The 20,871-nt window shown below is 46.6% G+C and overlaps 1 protein-coding gene across 6 annotated transcripts in view; it reads right to left on the bottom strand.

Moving 5' to 3' along the window:
- Positions 1-20,871, bottom strand: part of ESRRB (estrogen related receptor beta) — a 161,132-nt gene that overhangs the window by 12,960 nt on the left and 127,301 nt on the right. For 4 of the 6 annotated variants that reach the window (XM_075753834.1, XM_075753835.1, XM_075753836.1 and 1 more), the window contains 3 exons: positions 19,536-19,652; positions 4,896-5,006; positions 4,094-4,255 (listed from right to left, as the gene is read on the bottom strand). In XM_075753834.1, the coding sequence (XP_075609949.1) occupies positions 4,094-4,255; positions 4,896-5,006; positions 19,536-19,652 (390 nt within the window). Of the gene's footprint in view, positions 1-4,093; positions 4,256-4,895; positions 5,007-5,554; positions 5,610-19,535; positions 19,653-20,871 lie in introns of those variants that run through there. The other 2 variants (XM_075753838.1, XM_075753837.1) reach the window with 2 other exon arrangements.

Genomic DNA, 20,871 nt, shown 5'->3' on the forward strand with positions numbered 1-20,871 from the left:
CCTCACCCTTCTGCAGTCAGCACTGTGCTGCTCCTGAATGCAGCCCTCCTGACTGAATCCAAGTACAGGCTGATGCAGCTTGAAGGCTTGGAATTGTGTCTCCCCAGGCCTCCCACTTGCTGCACAGGGAACTGATGAGATTAGCCCTGAGACAGGGGTTGTGGTGCTGTGCACAGCCACTGTTGTAGTCTCTAGCATCTTGAATCTCTCCTTTGGTCACCCCTCTCCTAGCTGTGACCACAGAGAACAGCCCAGCATTTGGGCTGCTGCCATAAGTCCAATTTCTGGGTCAGTCACATAGACTTTTTGCATCTTTATTCTTCATCTGGATTATAAAAGGGGTTATGCTATCGCCTCACTGCGATCTGCGAACGGAATTTGTTAAAGATTGAGAAACACTCATGTAGTAGAGTGATGGGATTCACGACAGACATGGCTCATACTTTTCTGCTACAAATTAAAGTAGAAAAAATGACTTAACCCTAGCAGTAGCCTGTACATCCAGCATCTCTGTTAATCACTCCTTCCCAGAGGCAGTTACGGCAGGTGGGAATTGCACAGGAGGGACCATGTTTTACCCTGTGCCAAGGAGAACAGAAGAGCCAGCTGCAATTGCCCTACCCACTGGGGAAAGCCCCCTGCCAGAAGCACTCCAGGGTGGTCAAGGACTCCAGCTCTGGCAGGAGGGAGGGAGTGCTGTGGTGCCAAGACTGGACTTGAAACCTCTGACAAAATTGGGACCCTTTTCCTCCAGTCTTTACACATGTAGAATGCAAAGGCTGGAGAACTGTGCCTGTATCATTGCAGTCAGCACAGACAAGGGAAGATCACATCACCTGGGGTCTCCCACGCAATAAAACTTGAGACCATGAAAGGTAAATGCTAATTTCACCTCGCCAAAATCACAGGCTTGCTATTATAGGTTTATAACACTGGAGAACCTCTAGCTGTGAAATTCAACTGCCTCGCTATCTCACACCTCCCAGGAATAGAATCCAGCCCTTTTGCATTCCTGAGCTGTTTGAGGGTACAGCATCCAGAAAGTACCCTTAGTGATCTGTTTCTTGCTCCTTTCCTCAGGTCTCATCCTGAAAGGTGCTGAACGCTCCACTGCCATCCCTATGCTCCCAAAAGAGGAGCCTCTGTCTCTAGCACAGGGCTGCATGCACGTTTCTCTTCTTCACAGTTGCAGGTTGAGAAAAGCTGCTTTATTTGCAATAGCTGATGTGACATTCAGGTTTTTTATTTTTTGTGATTTTTTTTTTTTATTTCAGTGGTTTGGCAATGGGAGCTCCCAGAATTAAAAAAAAAAAGTCACATAATTTGTGGCAAGTGGAGTTCATAATCTGTTAATTTATTATCATTTCTGTCATCCTGGAGGGCCATTAGCAGAGGTAATAAAGGGAGATGTAATTATAGGATCTGAGGCCACTCCAGACACAGCTGCTGTCACTCCACTTGCCATATTTCATTCTGTGCTAGTACTATCGTCTTCCTAGTGAGAACAGCACAACAGCTACCCTGGGAGAACCTTCGTTGTCACCTCTCAAGAGAAGTCTTGTCTCCCTGCATCAAGGCACACAGAAAAGGTAGATGTTGTTCAAAGGCAATTAGCACAGGGGGGAGGGTGAGTAGTGGGGAGAGGGCCTCATACAGAAGGGGACAACTCCACAATGGCTAAGCGTGGCTTTTGAGCTAATGGCTAATAAGGCTATTGAGCTAATAACATTTGCTAAACACCATTAAATCATGCTTTCTTGTTATCATAGGAGAGTGTCTTTAAGCTTAAGTGATTTTATTTGCTAATGCTGTGGGGTAGAAGTTTGTGCCGACACCTGGGATCCTGAAGGGTTGCTATGAATTTAATGTCACAATGTTCTTTACCAATTCCAGTGTGAACACAAGGCATGAATATGTAACTTCTGTTCCTTTCTCCATCTCTCTCTGTCCAAGAGTTCATGCACACAGGAAGCAATGTCCTGTTTTGCTCAAAATCCTTGGAAGCAGAAATACAGGACATGGATAATCTAGACACCTGGCAGTCTCCTGGCCCTGCCCTGCTCTGCCCCCTTGCTGCCTAACACAGTATGTTTCATACTTGTTTCAGAACTATAGGGTATTTTGTTCCATTTTTATGAACTGACTTTTATTATGGTTGTTTCTCAGTACGGCTCCCTTGTGTAAAAATCCCTGAGCTCTCTCCTGTACACAGTCCTGTTAGAATACTGCTGCTGCTCTGAACTGTGCCAGGCTGATGGCTGCTACCGTGTTGCAGGGCCTTTGATAGGATAGGAAAATACACAGAGAAAGTTGAGATGATGTCAGGTATGTCCTGCCTGTCAGAAAGGAGAGGAAGAGCCTCTTTCACAGTGCAGGAGTAATCTCTACTGTACTCCTGTTCTGGGATAATACCACCATGTCAGGCTGGAAAACTCTGTAGGAACTTGGAGCTGAGCATCCCACGCTCATCCCACAGCTGCAGGCTAGGCAACTACAGCAGTGCACCCTGCATGAACAGAAATAGCCAAGGTTAGAAGAACAGTACCTCACTGAGCAGCTAACTGCATTGCATTAAACCCACTCCTGTTAACACCTCAAGTACTGGGTTAGTAGAGCAATCCCGGCTGAGTTCCCTAATCGCCACTGTAACCTCACTTGTGATGAATCAGACTCAGATGGATTCCAGCACTAGTGACAGCTGTAATCCCTGCAGGTACTACAGATCTCATGTAAGAAGGGCACCACTGAGATTAACCTCTACTCAGAAACACTGTCCTGAAAAAATTTCTCCAGACTTTATAGTCCCACCATGTAACAGTCCATATTCCATATAGCCCAGGAAATTACTAACTCTTGAGTCAGAGGAGGAATACTCCCTCTGCAAAAAGATAAGCAGCCACAAAGAAGCCAACACAGGAGCTACAAAGAGAAGCAAAATACATGGGAGAACTAAACTGTCTGCTCGTGCTAAGATGCCTCACCAAACAAGGAAGAACTTAAAGCCAAGAAGCAAAGCAAGAGAACACAGACCCATGAAGTGGAAAACACAGACAATGTGCAATATGGGTTAAATCTTGTGATCTTATGGCTGAGCCTCAGATATTCTCCTCACACAAGGAAGGGGGACAGAAGGCAGGAGATAGCTGTAGTGAGCTGTCCATAGTGAGCATCTGAAGCAGTCTTTGGAAGGCAGCCAGGTAAACACCAAGGACATTCCGTAAGTTCTCTGGTCAACCTCTTCCACACCCAAATCCAACCTCTTTTTTTTTTTTTGGGGGGGGGGGGGGGGTGGGGGGTGGGGGTGGGTGCAGGGAACTAGAGAGAGGGGACATTTTCCCTTCCCAATCCAAATCTTTGTGCCCAGAACCCCCTTGAGGGCCATGTCTGTTCCTTCAACCTGGGTCCATCCTACCTGCAGGTGTGAGACACTTGCTATATCACTCAGTTGCACAGCCACCCTCATTGGTTATAGTCAGTGAGCCTTCAGCAACTAGTTATGCTGTCAATAACGTGTCCTCATTATTTGTTAGCATAGAAGCCTGGAGATTCACTGACAATAGTATGTCCTCCATCCCAAAGGGACTTGTTTTGTGATGAATCCGTATGACAAAAGCTTTCCTGAGTCTGGGCAAGAATGCCTACTACAGACAGGATGGGTACCTGTCTTGTCGTTAGCAGTACAGTCCAGTCACTGCCATAACATTTATTGATCTATACACACAACAGACCTAGGTCATGTTGATGCAGTGCAAAATCACTGAAGTTCACCATACCATCCCAAGGGCTGTTTCCCAAGTGCTTTTGCTGTGCCTCTCAATGCAGGTACAACCAAGAACTTTATCATACCATCTCAAAGCTGCCTGCGTAATCCAGGGCACGCACACATACAATCATCAATTTATGCACCTACACCATAGGCTATACTGGAGTTTGTTATGAATGGGAACCCACCACAAGCAGTTTTCTGTGACGGTGATTTCCACCCATCACTCTATGTAAAAATCCTGGTTGAAGACAAAACTGATAAGCACAGTAATAAATAATACCTCGCTTTGCTGTTCATGCTTATGTCCTTGTAATTCCTCCTGTTTACCTGGGATGTGCTTTGCCCAGCCAATGATCACCACCAGTTCCCTGTCTGCCAGGTCACAGAGGGTTGTCAGGGCTTTGATGTCACTCTCTGGCATGGTTGGATCAGGCATGGCATAGATCTTCTCTGGCTCAGCCACCAGCAAGTGGGAGACGATCTTAGTCACTGCACATTTCAAAGAAGAAGTAGTTGTTGTATCTCTCATGACATATAACAGTAGAGTCGTAACACCCCTCTCTAGAAGGACCTTCCTGGGATAAGACATGACTATAGAGGCCAAAGGACCTCAGAAATGGTTTTGGTCACAACAGAATCTTCACTGCAGCTACACAAGGTGTAGTGATCTGCCTATGCCAAACCAGCACTGTACAGGAAGCTACTGTAAGGTGGTCAGCCATTGCGTCAGGTAAGTCCAACAAGGGGAGGAGGAGGCATGAATAATCAGTTGGTGGTATGTGGAAAAGTTTAGAGAACTATGGGTAGTATGGAAGAGAGAAATCAGCATGGGACCAGTTTCATTAACATAGCTTGGATACAGGAAAAGAACAGAATATCACTAAATTGATTTACATAATCTCCTAGGAAAGGTCTGGTATTTAACCCTAGGTACAATGAATACAGCACCTGAGCTGTACCTTAGGCATACCTAATCTACCTCTGCACTACGCTCATAAGAAAAAAATCCTAGTGCTGGTGACTGATAGGGGAATCAGAAGTGACAGCTGCTCCATTGTACGTTTTGGGAGACCAATAAAAAGAAACATAGTGGTTGCTCAGAGAGCCACAATTCAAGACCAATACGTACGTGGCTTTTTAGCTGGCGGAGGGATCTGTAGGCTCAGGTAAGTGCTACTCTCAGAATCCAGTCTCCTCTTGTATTTCTGACGGCCTCCACGGACTCGATCCAGACGAACACCTGCAGGTAAAACAAAATAAATCCTCATGATTCCTTAGTGCCACAGGGAACCTTGACATGCAGATGCTAAAATTTGCTAAGTAAGACGTTCCCCACGCTCCAGAGAGCTTCACTCTCCCAAACACTTGAGATCTCATCGGAACCCAGCAATCCCAATAATACCAGCTAGACTGCCTCCAGCTCTAACCATTCTGCTGTGAGCTTTATTTTTATTCAAAACATTAATGAAGACAGAAATTAACCCAGTCAAACTCTTGAATCACCATCAATCTGATGGGCAAATGAAAAGCTTTAGACCTCAGTGCCCTCTAGATGATCTTGCTTTTAAAAAGAAAGACTTTAAATGTCAATCAAACCTGCAGTTATAAAAATAAGCTTTTAGATTGTTCTTAAAAATGAGAAGTTAAATGTTCTATGACCTCTCACTGTTTATATTTGAAAAAAGTGGCCTATAGCAAATAGATTATGAACTATGAATTCAACAGAGATGTTTCAGCCTTGATCAAGGCAACTGTAATAAAAGTAGAACTCAAATAAACAGAAACGACCTCTACTACAATAAAGCAATGATAAAGCTCAAGTAGGGAGACACGGAAGAATTTGTTGTAGCTCTTTCAAAATACAGCGAATCAAACTGCAGATGGCACATTGAAAAGAGTTCCCAGTGACTGAGAAACACCAGTGACTACTGTCACCCCATGCAAAAAACCATAGCAGCATCAATAGACCTGGAACAGCAGCTCACCTGCTGTATCAGTACAAAATACACTGTTAAAAACAAATAGTGAAAAAAGCCACAGATATTTGCCCAATTGTCAGTTATTTCTGGCTAGCCATGTGGTCTCTGGTAATCAGTTGTTGTGAAATTGGGGCAATTCAGTCTTGCTGGGAGAAACAGCTATTGCAAAAAAAAAAAAAAATCTTTCAAGATAAATGTAGGAGCATTCAAGTAGAATAAAAATTTGAATTTACAGTATACAAGTACTTCCTCAGAAACACACATGAGTTTATCTAGTCTAATCACAGGAACCAATTATGTGATACACTTACTAATCACATTGAGCCATTAATATTTTGCAATCAATCCACTGCATAAACACAAACAACTAAAAGCAAACACTCCAAATCAGTTTTGAAGTGATGCTTTTTGAACAACTTGTACACCTGAAAAAACCTGCAGTCTGCTGACAAATATTCTCCCCTAGAGAGAGGCGCATTTTTGTCACTTACACTGTGCGTTTCAATGCCACATTTGCCACATTTGCTTACTATGTCACGGAAAAGAGAAAGATTTTTAATGTAATGCTCACACCAGCCCCACTTGCACCACATAAAAGTGTTACTTGCCGCAGCATCTAGATCCTGATACTGTTCACAGCTGGAGCACCCCAACCAGCTTGACTGACAGTAGCAACAGCCCTGCAACAGCAAGAATAACCAACACCAACCAGGCCAACGGCACTCAGTTATACAGTCTGACAGCAAAATCTCTCTGGCAGTAGGAACAGCCACATGGAGGTCTAGGTGGCATTACCACAGCCATACTGTGTGGGGACCGAGGCTCACAGGCATGATGTTAGTAATTCTATATAGCTGCTTCCTTTTAAGAGTCCTGCTGCTCCCATTGAGCAGAAGAAGCGGGAATGAGCAGGCCTGGACCTCTCCAGAGCAAAGGAACTGCTGCTGCAAGTGGTTGCTATGGGAGGATGGTAGACATTGAAAGATGGAGAGAAAGACATGAAGCCAAATAAGTGAACTCAGATCAAACTGAGTAGTTTCCTTCCCCTGCCCCATTTTCTGTTTCTTACTGAGGGGAGAATTCACTGACATCCGTAAGCGTAAGTAGCATCTTTGTCCTCCGTTATCTAGTCATGTTTCTGAAAACGTTGCCCATTGCTTCTTTTACCTCCATTCCCAGCAGCAGGTAGCCTGTGGGCAAGATTCCTTCCTGGGAGCCCCAACAGATTTGAGAGTGTTTCAGAAATGTAAAAGTATGTGTTTCAGAGTATGTGAAAGAGTGATTTCAGAAAGGTCAGCCAGGAAATCCCAAACCTGAGATTATCTAGGGAGTTTGCTGAGGAACAGCACTAATAAAGTTCTGGATGAAGCAGGAAACTTTCATTTCTGTCCATTTCTTTCCCTCTATAAATGTGCCCTGGCTTCCTAAGAAAGACTTCTATTCCATGCTCTGCTGAATGAATGACACCTACCTATAAGCCATGAGAGGAGGGAGAGACACAAATTTCAGAAACTGCCAGTAAACCAAGGAACCAGGAGTGAAAACTAAAAGGGTTAGGAAGACATTGTTCAAAGAATATGGAGAAATCCAGAATAGGCTGCAGGACTTCAGACTTAAATCACAGCTCCCCAGAAGCGTCACAGGGGAGTCCATTCCTTCATGCCAGTGCACAGGATGTCAGTGGTGTAGGGAGACGCCATTCTCAGCCCAGGAGAAAACAACACACAGCCCTCCAGGATGCTTTTGCCATGCAGTTTGATAAGCAATGGGGAGGGGGGTCTGGGAGGGGTAGGGAGGAAATGAGGGAAGGAGCTTGTTTCCTTCTCCCAAGGAGAAGCATGCCATCCTCCAGTGCTTGGCAGAGGGATGGCTGCACAGGTTGCAGCAGTATTAGGGACCCTCAATCAGATTATAAGGACACAAAGGACTTAAGTGCATTAAAAAAAGATAAGAGAGACGCAGAGAGATTTACCCTCCATCCATCCTTCCCTCACTGAGCAGATAGAGGTCTGTTTGCCCAAGGACTTTGGCTTGTTAATTTTGAACAAGTGTTTGTCCTCCTCTTGTTCCCCATCCTGTGTGACACTCCTTGAGGCAAATGTTTTCAATCAGCGTTTGCAGAGCCACTGTTCTACTGTGTCGTCATCACTCCAGCCGCAGAGCCAGCGAACAGGCTGACCCCTGTGTAGCACATCCCAGCGCCAGTTGCTGAGTGCAGTAACCTGCAGGTGCTACAGCAAACAAAAGCATTTCAACCCGAGTCCCTGACTGTGAAACTCCAGACAGAAGCATCATGGCAAAATCCCTTCCCCAAAGATCCGACAGCCTCATGGGTCACATCTAGATGGAAGGAAAGGGCATGGCCAAAAATCAGGACCTGGTACTGAGCTGTGGTATTCAGACGGCTGGGTAATGCCTGCTGTTCTACCTGATTTCCTCAGTGGCCGATTTTAAGATAGGCAGGCTGGTTACAATGCAGCTCCGAGAGGGATGCTCAAGGGCATTAAAATGGAGTGTGGAGGCGCAGTGGGCAAGCTCAGAGAAGCAGCATGAAGGAAAGCACTGAGCAGAGAAGAAATGGAGGGTGATGTAAACTGAGATATGAATGGAAGTGAGAAAGTGTAAGGAGAAAGGAGATGAGAGAGAGGGCTGGAGCAGGGCTGAGTGGTACATACACTGTAATCCCAAGGGTGGATTTCACACCAAACATGCAGCTACCTGAGCTTTAACTGCAAGGTGCAAGGGCAACTTACAAGATGCAGCCTGTCTGTACTGAAGACTCTTACATAGGATTTGGTGCCACAGCCTGACAACAAGACAGCAGAAAGAGAAAACAGTTGCCTTCCAGCTCCTGCACAAACCCATTTCTCACATGGATCACAACTGGCTAGTTCCCAGGAGAGAAGGCATTCATCCCACAAAACTGTCACCACCATGGGCACTCCTGGATGCTTCTCCTTGACAGTATCAGCAAGGAGGGGCTGCTAGAGCAGCAAAGGGAGAGCTTATATACAAAATGTGAGATGCAACAATATAGGACAAAGTTTGGGAAGTACCACCCCTTAATAACCTTCCTTTCTGGCAGCGCTTCATCACAAATGAAGGCTATCTGTGCTGGAAACATCCACCCTCCTCCCACTCTTCTGTGTTCCAGTGAAGTACTGCTGTGCATTGAATCTTGTTATGTTTTGAGGGACCTTGCATAAGAGTCCTGCCACCCCATCTGACCTAGGTGTGGAAGCTGACCCCAGTGTCCACCATGGGGACTGAGTTCCAGCTCACCGGCAGCACACTCTCAGCTCCTGAGCCCCCTCTGACCTAGCAGGGAGGAGGGCAGGGCCAGGACTTCTGCAGGACATTTCTGCTCAGCATGCTGCCTGGGGTAGGGATGTCAGTTTTCTAAGTGTCCTGTGGGTGCCACTCGTGTTCCAGGCGCTCTTGCAGAGGTGTGTGCCAGCACCAAGCCTCTGCAGTGGGAGAGCTGATCTGCTGATCTGTTCAAGCTCCCTGCTTTCTCTGACATGCCCCTCACAGAGATGTCTGCCCGAGAACTTTGGGATCAGATGTCCCCTTGCTGACTTGATAACATCAGGCTTTGAGGGTTTTTTTCTTAATGGAAGGAAAATAATTCCAGCTTTTTTTAAAAGCTGGACCCAGGCCGAGTCTGTTGGAAGTAAAAATAGCCGAGTATGCAGAGGCAACAGCACACAGAGTCAGGTTTAGTTTCTCTTTTATTTTCTGGGGACTAAAAATACTCTTAAAAGCTCTGTGAAGCTAAGCCCTGGCCAGTGGGAAATGCAGTCTAGGCCCAATATCAGCTGTCGCGTCAAATTACTAGCCTCACCTCACTTTCCATCAAGTCCTATCACATGCCCATGAATTGATAGGAACAGAAAGATCTATCTTGCCAAAAGAGCTAACGGAGGAGCCAAGCTACCGGGTTTGCATGGTACAATATGTGTCTAGACCAAGAAGGACACAACCAAAGGGAACAGAGGGCAAGTGCTGGCCAGGGAGGAATGCCTGTGGGGCTGCTTTTGCTGAGCTTCCCCGATACACCAGCCAGGTCCTGTGCCCGCTGCCCACCTAATCCTTGAGCTGCAGTTTCTGCATCAATGCAGCCTGCTTGCTCTCCCAGTGTCTGAGCTGGGGTTGTGCTCTGCAGCTAACAGAGATGCCCCTGTCCCCAGGAGCTGCAAGGTGAAGTACATGGATTGGCACTGCCAAAGGAAGTTTGAAGGCATAGGCTAAGAGCGGAGAAGAAAGGAAGGGAGAAGGCTTGTGCCCAAGGTGTCTCCTACAGAACTTCCCTCTCCCTTTTTGGTCTGAACTTCAGGAGAAACAACAGGATGTGGTGATGGGATGAGTGAGCCAGGAGGAGGCTTATCAAGGAAACAGACAGCAGTGATGACCATAAAAGTTAGGCTTGCCAAGATGGGGAAAGAAACAGACTACAGGGAAAGGCATCTCTGCCCAGTGAGAGTGGAGAGGCTGCAACTTGGTTCTCTTTTGTTACTCTGAGATTCCAGGTAGTTTAGCTCAGAGCTAAATCACCAAAGGAGTGTTTGTTGCTAGAGGAACTCAAGCCTTGAGTGTGATTTGACTCACCTTACTTTAGACTTTGATAGCTCCCTTCTGTGCATCTGGGCTCCCTTGATAGGCAACAGAGAGAAGCAGGCACCTCCACATTCATCTCACCAGCCAGATACTTACCTGAGGAGTGATGACAGATACCTCTCTTCATTGACTACCGAGGGAACCCCTGCAGAGTCAAACCAATGCTTTCTCTAGTCCAGTTTTCTGTCTCAGCCTCTTTAGGTAGAGCATATGAGCCTTTTGGAACAGGTAGAGCAGCATAAGCATGGACCAAGAACCAAATTTTCAGATACATGACGCAACAGAGAGGCCCCCGCCACTGCAGGGAGGGCCTACAGGCCTGCTTGTGACAGAGATCCACAGAGATAAGGGACTTAGACCCACCAACACAGTGTGCTGCTGCTTTGGCCAGCCTCTTAGGGCAACTCTGATTGGGCCTTGCAGCCTTGAAGTCTCTCCTGAAGTCTTCACCTCAGCGGTGGCTTTTCCAACACTAAGAACTAGTGTACACTTCTTATTTCTTAAATTAGAACAGCTATGCCAGGCAATTCTGAATAAAGACCCTCTCAGGATACCCTGCAGCCCAAGGGCTGGCACAGTCTCTGAAGGTGAGTCAGGGGAAGGGATTGAGAAGCTTGGCAGAGCTGGTCACCAGCAGCTGTGAAAATGTTGATGCACATGCCTTAAATTACTGTAGAGCACTGGGACATACATTCAGTCCCACCCCACTCTTGCGCACCTCAGGAGATCTTACCTACTATGTTGTCAGAACTGCCTAAAAGCTTGTAGCAAAATGGTTGGGGTCTAAACATCCCTGGATGATTGCAGCTTTTATCAGCTCCTTCTTTTCTGTACGTGTTATAAGAACACTAAGCACAATTTCTGGTGACAGAATGCAAAAAGTATTTATCATAAACCTGTGCAGAGGTGACGGCTCTCTGAATCCATACGGATGTACATTGATGGAGCCTGGACTTCATGTTTGATAGAATGGAGATTTAGTTAGGCATGGCAAGAGCCTAGGCAGATTAATAATTCAAAATGAATTGCAGGAACCAAACTAAACAGAATCATAATCTATTGGATATGGCAGAAAGTGTGGGGAGGGTCCTGGATGCACCAGTCTTAACGGCCAGAAAACAGATACCGAGTGCCATCAGCCCAATGTGCACTCTGTGCACTTCCAGCCCGTCTGCTGGAAGCCTCCCCTTTGGAGAACTACCATCACCCTGCCAAAGGCAGCACAAGCACAGTGTCACACCATCACCCAGCCCAGCTCCAGCCACATTGCAAATGCTCAATTAATGCCTTGGAAAATAGCTGGGTGTGGATGATATAGACATCAAGATGCCACTCACTGCACCTGGAGATCCTGTTTCAAAGGACAGGGGGTTGCCTGTCTGTTTTTAAACACAGGGGTATTTTACAGAAAGAAAAATCATTTTTCATTCTCTTTTTTCACTTGGATGCCTCCAATAGTGATATTTCTGGCACCGGCTGGAGGCAGAATACTCTATAAATACAAAGCCATTAAATCGCATGCAGCAGCAACCTGATCAGGGCTGCCTTTTAATTTCCTGACATGAGCTGGCCACTAACCCAATTACCCAGAATCCCCGGAGGAGCCCTCATCCTTCCCAGGAAGCACAAAGCAAGAACCCAAGCATATTGCAGGGATGTCAGCTGAGCTTTCACTGAAATCAAATATCTCTTTGAGAACACATGGTCTGGAAGCAGGGATGGGGGCAGGAGGGAGATGGGAGAGGTTGCTGGAAACGCTTTGCTCCATTGAGAGATTCTTTCACTTGAAAACAGAAATGAAACACCCTCCATTTGGTTATGTTACTGAAAAGGAGCTCTGCTGTTGATTCAGTTATGTGGATTTTAGTGAAGGATGAAGGTAAAGTTACTAAGTAGAAGTAGTTTGAGATTGCCAGTGCTTGGAATCCCTTATTTAGATACTAGATGACTGCACTTGGTTTATAACATCACAGAGCCAGGCTTGCCCAGGGTGACAGATTTGGTTTTTTGGGAAACATTTACGACATCAGCCACTGGCTGCAGCTGGTAAGGGAACAGCAGAGTCAGGAGTAAACACTAGGAAAGTTCCACCGGCTACAGGATTTCCTAATCAGCCAAAGTCTTGAACAGGAGTAGCATGGATTTAAGAGATAGCCACTTCTGAAATCTGGAGATTACAGGCTCCACCATCACTGAAATGGGGACCACTCCAGATGCAGGCACTTAGGCAGCACAAGGGTTATCAGGCTGTTGCAACTTCCTGGGAGGCAGGGTATTCCCAAAGACACTGGGGACAGGAGGGAAAGGGGAACAATTAAGAGGAGGATGAGCTGAATGAACTCTGTGGCTCTCTTCTGTTCACTTCTCATTCATATTTCACTACCTGGCCCTGCAGTGTCAGTATCCACACATTCCAGCAATTACTACATCACAAATTACATTAGACAGATAGGAGTCCAAGAGCTTGGGGGACTTGTAATGAAGAATTTGGGTGCCCTGTTGAATTTTAACATGTTCTCTTAGCATTTCTTATGGAAATGCATTAGGAGCAAAGGAGCAAAGCCTGGGAATGGAGTGGTTGTACCTGGGATTACGATACCACAGCAGATACACTTCTGGGAAGAAACAGTCATGTACATAACTTTTTTTTATGCCTTTTCTGGATAATTGCCTAACTTCTCAGCGTTAAAGAGCCTCCCTTTTCTGCACCCAGATCAAGAATACATTCCTTCTTTCCTTGCATTTGTAGACTTCACCCTCACCACACAAGAAACAGCTGCTGGGTGACTCCTGAGAGCCAGGAGGCTAGGCCAGGGGACAACTTGCCTTCACAGACATTCAGAATGGGGCAAAGCAGATCGTACAGGGCAGGTTTCCTGTCCTGGGAATTCCCACTCCTGCTTTTATCACAAGAAATGCACATAGATCTGGGGGACTCCAGAAATATCTTCTGCTTTCTGAAATAAGGTGTACCTGGTCTACCACAGGACATATCCCCAGGGCCTTCAGTCTTTGCCCTCTTTCTTGGAAGCCAACCAGCAATGTCTGCAAGAAACCAGGCAGAAGCCACTCATACATCTCAGAAAGTTACTCTTAGGCCTCAGTCATGAGCAGGACTCTGAGGAGACAAGTCTCAGCACTGGCAGGGAGCAGAAGACAACCGATCTTCAGGAACATAATACACATTATTCGTGTTAACAAGAAAAACAAGACTCCAAGGCCGGTGGAATAATGGATGACGTCTCAATGCCTAGATGATATTTTCTTTAGGCAGTTATTTTCTTTGCTGTTTGGTTTGTTACTGTCTGATGTGACACAATTGCACACTCATGCACTTCATGAAAGCATTAGTGACCCAGCTTTGCTTCCTTTTCAGAACTGTTTATGTTCCATCTGGGTCTTTGCAGATCTGCCAGTACAGAACAGGGAAAAGAACAGAGAACAACACAGCTCTAGAAACAATACAAATGGGAATCTATAAAGAAAGCAGGGCTTCCACAACAGTAAAGGACCAAATGCCCAGACAACAGCCAGTCTGCACCATTTGGTATGGTGTGGTGTGGTATGTCCAGTATTGCTTCTCCTCCGCTTACCTGTCTGTCATTTCCACCCAAAGATGAGTTCTGTAATGAGAGGCCTTGATGTCCTATCGCACCTCACCTGTTATCCCGATCCCTCTTCCCGTGATCTCAGAACATTTCCCTTTCATGAACTAACTGTACTGCATTTCCATGGCAAGGTTTTAGTAGCAGGGGGCTGCAGGAGTGGCTTCTCTGAGAAGACATCAGAAGCTGTCCCCATGGCAGACAGAGCCTGCTCCAGATAGCTCCAAAATGGACCCACCACTGGCCAAAGCTGAGCCCATCAGCAATGCTGGTGGTGACTTTGTGATAACATATTCAAGAAAAGGTAAAAAACACTGCATAGCAGCTATGAGAGAGGAGTGAGAAAATGCAAGAGAAACAGCCCGTCAGATAGGAAGGTCAGAGGAGAAGGAGGGAAGGAGGTGCTCCAGGTGCCATAGCAGAGATTCCCCTGCAGCCTGTGGAGAAGACCATGGCGAAGCAAGTTTTTCCCCTGCAGCCCATGGAGGCCCACAGTAGTGCAGATATCCACCCTGCAGCCCGTGGAGGACCCCACACTGGAGCAGGAGGACATGTCCTGAAGGAAGCTGCAGCTTGTGAGTCCATGCCAGAGCAGGTTTTCTTGTAGAAGCTGCGGCCCATGGAGAGACGCCCATGCAGGAGCAGGTTTTCTGGCATGAAATGTGGCCTGTGAGGGACCCACACTAGAGCAGTTTGTTCCAGAAGGACTGTACCGCATGGAAAGGACCCATGCTGGAGCAGATCTTGAAGAACTGCAGTCTATGGGAAGGACTCATGTTGGAGAAGTTCATGAAGGACTGTATCCTATGAGAGGGACCCCACGCTGGAGCAGGGGAACAGTATGAGGAGGAAAGAGCAGCAGAGACAAAGTATTATGAACTGACCACAAACTCCCAGTCCCTATCCACCTGCACTGCTCAGGGGAAGAGGAGGTAGACTTCATGAGTGAGTTGAGCCTGGGAAGAAGCAGAAGTGGGAAGAAAGTGTTTTGAGTTTTGTTTTTATTTCTCAACATCTTACTCTCTTATTAACTGGCAATAAATGAAATCCATTTTCCCCAAGTGGAGTTTTGCCCATGACAGTAATTGCTAAGTGATCTCTCTGTCATTATCTCGACCCATGAGCTTTTTCATCATATTTTCTCCCCCTGTCCTGCTGAGGAGGGGGAGCGAGAGAGAAACTTGGTGGGCACCTGGTGGCCAGCCAAGGTCAACCCACCACACTGACACACAGAGAAGGACTGACATCACTGTCCTCATCATGGGGTCACTCTGCAAGGTGACACACAGGATTGTGACTTCAGAGAGGCAGCAGAGGTGTGGAGGGCAAGGCTGTGAGGTCATGTTTAACCGGCCAATGTCCAAAATCAAACCGCTGAGCCCACTTCCACAAGCCATGTGTCATCTGAAATTACATCTACCTCTCACAGACAAACAAATTGCTGTAGAACAGAAAGGCCATGGGTGGCTAGAGCGTGAATGGCAAGGGTATATTCTCCCCGAAACTGACAAGGTATATTGAGGTTTTAAAAAAGACCTGCCAAACCGCTGAAATTTCTCGATCCATCATTCTAGAGGGCCAGAGAGATCTAGATATACTTTGTAGAGCCCAGAGTTAAAGAGCTACACTTTGGTCTTTGTGAGCACAAAACAGACAGTGCCAGGAGCAAAGACAGGCAGTAGGGTAGCCAAAGACAGGGATGCCCAGCTCTGAATAATGCCTCTCTTCTGCAAGTTGCAGGGCACGCTTTCCTTCACTGGCCATCCCCACTGGCCAGACATGTACGTAGATATCATCTTCTCCATTTGGGGTCAGTAGTATCACAGGTTGCTCAGGTTTCCCTGATCTTTTGCAGAGCAGGCAGGCACGCACTTCTACTGGACGAAGCTGTGAAGATGCCCCATCTCCCGCTGTCTGCAGGCTGGTGCTTCAGCAAAGCTAAAAGCAGCAGAATGCAGGTTTTCTGGGGATGGTGCCTCTCCATAGGGGCACTGGAACTGGAGTTTGCTGGAATCCTGGACTCCACATTCAGCAGCTTCCTATCTGAGCCTGCTAGTGAGGGGCTAATTAATGCTCTCTGGGGGCACACTCCAGATGGAAGGGGAAAGTGAGAGACAGGCAGCCAGACAGGCCAACACTTTAGACATCTGAGCCAGTTGGGCTCCGTGGGCAGAGCTTTCTGCCTGCCACTTTCCCTAGCGAGTCTCGCCTGCCATGCAGCGTCACGGCAGGAGAACCTGAGACAGCAAAGCTCTGGTGTCCGTGCAGTTCCCTTGTTGCAATGTATTGATCAGAGATCTCTTAAAGAAAGTGGCCTGGATATCTGAGACACCTATTGATTGCTCCACTGGCTCTCTTCCTGCCCTATCCTCATTCACTGGGCACTGCTTGAATAACCTGCACTTCTGTGTTAGTGGCAGTCTCCTCAGATCTTAAAAGGGCTACATTCACAGCTGTTCACCTAGCTGCAGCCCACATAGGGAGGAGAGAAGATGCCTGGTGACCATCATATGCACTCCCCAAGGGGAGGGCCTAAGTCTCCCCTGCAGCATCAAGCTGAGCATTTCAAGCGTGAAGCAGAAGCTTGAAGTCATGGTTACCTGTTTTTGCCATCTTTGAATACTGGTGCCTTCTGCCTGAAGAACAGGCTCTCGCCACATGCCCAGTGGGCAGAAGGTGGTATGTACATCATGTATGATGACAATAATGAGGAAAACCTTTCCTCCTTTAACGAGAAGTACCTTAATTAGGTACTAACAGAATACAATATTATTCTTCTTCAGCTGAAGGACAGTTTCTTTACCCAAAAATATCCCCACTAAGTTACTAGCCCAGTGCCAAGGACATCAAGGAGAAATCTGTCAAGAGAACTGGTTTCTAGATCTTGCCTTTAACCACAAAACCGTTTTTCTCCAAACTCCTGGTAATCAAGCAGGAGAAAGGACCTGGCTTAGCGACCTTCTGCCATGGATGAACCCAAGGAAGAAGAGATAGGTACACTGAGGGAAAGTGGGAAGGGAACTATTGAAAGGAAAAAAATCATAGCTCAAGTATCAAACAACATCTTGTCCTAATGAGTGCTTGGAGACTGCAAACAGGCTCTCTGGGGAAACCAAGACATCAGGGATTTTTAAAAACAGTTAAACTACTAGAAATGTACAACTGGGAACACTCCTGCCCTGGCAGAGAAAAGGGATGGATGAGCTAACAGGATGACAGATCGGAGATGGAAAAGACCAATGAACCTTTTCTAATCCAAAATCCCTTGTCAATTCTGCATTTTTGAGCAAGTCAAACAATTATGGATTTGTTCTTTCCAGAAACTCCTGGCTCTGTGGAGACCAAAGACCGTAAAACCATTTTTCCTCCCTTTTTGGATTTTGCTTTTAAAGATGTGTATTGATTGAATTCTGTATACTAATACTTTGTGCTTCCACCAGGCTTCACATAAAGTTAACTAATCAGTCCTCACAACCCTTTTGCAAAGCAAAGCAGTATGACCCTTATTTCTCAGCTTGGGAAACTGAGCAAAAGAAAGAGGAAAAAAAAGATGCCTGCCCAACATCACTTGACCACTCTGTGTTAGGACACAGGAGTCCTACTTGCAGATTGCTAATGTAGTCTCCTCGGCTCCTCTTGATAATGTGATGTGTTCTTGCATCCCATTACTATCAATAAATCTTTATACTGTATATTCCACAGCTCTAAATATTATGGGCAAGATCACAGATACACTAACATCAATAGCAAACCACCCTTCCCCAGTGGCTTTAATGATACCAAATCAATCCCTATATGAATAACTAAATACACTTCAGCACAAAAGCAGCCTTAGTGTCAAATTTCAGTTTGCCATGAGTAGTATCCCATGGGGTTCAGGAGTTCAGGCACGGCATTCTGTGAGTGAGCCTACATTGCTTTCCAGCCTACCTCTGGTCTGGAAGGAGTTAACTGTTTTCACACAATTTGGAGGCTAAGCCACAAAACCCTTCACAGGACTCTGCTCTGGCCTGCATCACACTCCCAGAATTAGAAGTAGAGGATGCCCTGGCCAGACAGTTAGACACACCAGCGCTGGCTCCTGTGACGCTGCTCCCCCAGCTGCCAGCTCCAAGAGGCTCAACTGCTTGGATGCAGGGCAGCAGACGCAGGCAGCCAGCAAGCCTGGACCCATGCTGCTACTCTGCAGAGTGACTGGAGCCACATCAGGCTTTTAAGGTTGTTTTATGGCATTCATATGAGCAGGCTAGAGTGCATTACCAATCTGTGCTCCCAGTAAAGCCAATGTCACTAGTGTGGATTGTTGTGTGGGTAAGGGGATATATCCCCTCCCCAGACTACCACATGCAGAGAAGCAGGTTTCTAGTGGTCCCTCTCTAACTCCAAAAGTAGGTGCCTCCCTCCCAACAGTGGATCAAGATCCTTCAAGTCTACCACCTCTACACCTAGGTCAGGGAGGGCCAGACTACACAACTCTGTATCTCCTTCCCTTGGTGTGCTCTAGCTGGAAGATACTCAACCACAGAAACTACACATCGTCAAAGAACAGAACAGGGTTTAACATCTAATCTACATTCTCAACAACATTGGTTGCCATCAACTTGCCTCTCAAGAAATGAGAGAGCCCTAGCGCAAAGCAATACACGCTCAAGTGACATTGTACAATTCATCCCCAGCTACTATGATGGTATGGCATCTTGGCTCCAGCATACAGAACTTGTGCAGACCACAGCCAGCTGCTGTTCCTTGTGGTTAAACTGAGGGGACCATGGTCTGCCAGGTACAGCAATGCAACCCTTCTCCTTCCTTCCCCCTCCTCCTCTCCCCCCTCCGCCCCTCACTGCCTCTCCCAGAGGGACCCAAGGGAAACAAAGCTTTAAAGTCAATCTGTGAGAATGTGTTTAATTGCCACTGAATTCCCTGTGGTTCACCTTGAATGGACAAGGATTGGGGAGGGGGTAGGGGGAGGAAAAGCAGCACAAGAGAGAAGCTGAACACTGCTCAAAGAGCACGGAACAGATCAATAGGCTGAGCACAACACAGGTTGAGCATGCAGGGCAGGAGACCCACAGCTCCCAGACAAACCTGTGCTACCTACCATCTTCATAAAGTCTCCTGAGTGGGAATACTGGCAGACCTTCGTTGCACACCCTGCCATAGCTCTGCATTAACTCCATCCTTCCCTTACCCAGCTCAACCAACCCAGTCATGATCACACGAAAGCCTCTCCTCCCCTGCAAAATGACCTGAGGGGGAAGAAGAGGAACAGTCTCCAGGCTGGGGTTCCTTTGGGAAATGAAACAGTCTGGTACAGCCAGTTTCCAGTTATTTGTCAAATCTGCAAGTGCTAGAAGTAATATTCTAACATGAGGGTGCTGACTAGCACCACTCTGCTCTCTGGACTGCCCTCTTGGTCACTGCCCATCCTGACTCTTTTACAAAGCCTGTAAAAAGATATGCTTGGAAAGCCAGAGAGGGCAAGCGTGTAGTTAGCCTAGGAGACCCTGCAAGGCCTGGAGTCCCAGGTGCTGTTGGGACAGCAAACAATTCTCAGTCTGACTCTCTTACCTTCTTTTAGCATCCCCACTTTGAGGCATTTCATGAAGCGACAGGCCTGACAGGACTTGCGCCTCCGTTTCGTGATCTCACATTCATTGGTGGCCGGGCAGCTGTATTCAATATTCCCTGCAATCAAACACAGAGATGGTCACCCAGGAACCACGTTCTCCCCACTGATCCAGGGACAGGCTGTAGTGCCCAGATATTCCCATCACCATCAGTCTGTATATGCTGTATGTTTGCTTGCTCATTTACACACACACATACTCTGAGACCACAGCCAGCTGATGATGGCTCTTAGAGACCCCAGCACTACCTACTAGAACACATCAGAAAAAAGCAATACTGCTCTAAGTATTGGGAGAAACCTGTCCATCCAAGGGCCCGACTGCAACGCTGGGCTTTCAGGCACAATGTGTCCTCCAGGCACGTCATCAACCTTGTGCTGCATCCCTCATAACCTGGCTTGTTCCCTGAAGTCCAGGACTGAGAGTGGGAGCAGTTCAGACATAAGCAGCATTCCCCTTGCTGCCAAGTCTTGCTCCATATCTGTGGAATGAAGGTAACCTGTCCTGTCTTCCCTTGTTTGGGGTACCAGGGAGCTCAGAGATGACACTTCCTCCTTTGCTTCCTCCTGCCAGCTGGCTACTACAGGTAGCAGGGAAGCAGTAGGTCTGGATTGAGAAAGATGGGCAAGATGTCCTATAAAACGAACACAGGCTCTCTATGCAAATCTTTCCAGTTTTATTTTATTAGTTCATGTGCACCTGCCTCTCATCACTCTGCGCAGACCATCAGTATTTCTTTCCTCGATCCCTTTCATTTATGATCACTTCACAACACCACCTCCAAGACAAAACAGGGAAAGAAGCATCCCAAATTTATTTATGGTCACATTGTATTTTATCATAAGCAAAGAATGTAATGAAACATGGATGTGAGAGTCTGATATGAGGATGTAAGTGGAATTATGCTGAATCACACTGTAATGCAACAATTATTCATTTCCAGAAGACAACAGATAAAAACAGCTGCCTCCATCCTGCCATTCACTTTGGAAGTGATGTTTCTGAAGAGGGCTATTCAATGTTTGCTGTGGAGCAGGACTGGAAATCTAACCTTGACAGTGATGCATTGACAATGACAATACATTTAAGGCAGTCTAGCTACTGGGTAAATCAGGCAGCTCTGAAAAGGATTTCTAAGCTCTACAATCAGTTCAGAAGAATAGAAAAGTTGGTTTGGTGGTTTAGAGCAGGAAATTGAGATTCAAGAGTTCAATCAGATCTGTAGGGAGGAGTGTAGGTAAGAACTGAGAGAACAGAACAGATTTCATATACCATAT

This window comes from Balearica regulorum, chromosome 5 (assembly GCF_011004875.1).
Source record: "Balearica regulorum gibbericeps isolate bBalReg1 chromosome 5, bBalReg1.pri, whole genome shotgun sequence".
NCBI classification, from domain to species: domain Eukaryota; kingdom Metazoa; phylum Chordata; class Aves; order Gruiformes; family Gruidae; genus Balearica; species Balearica regulorum.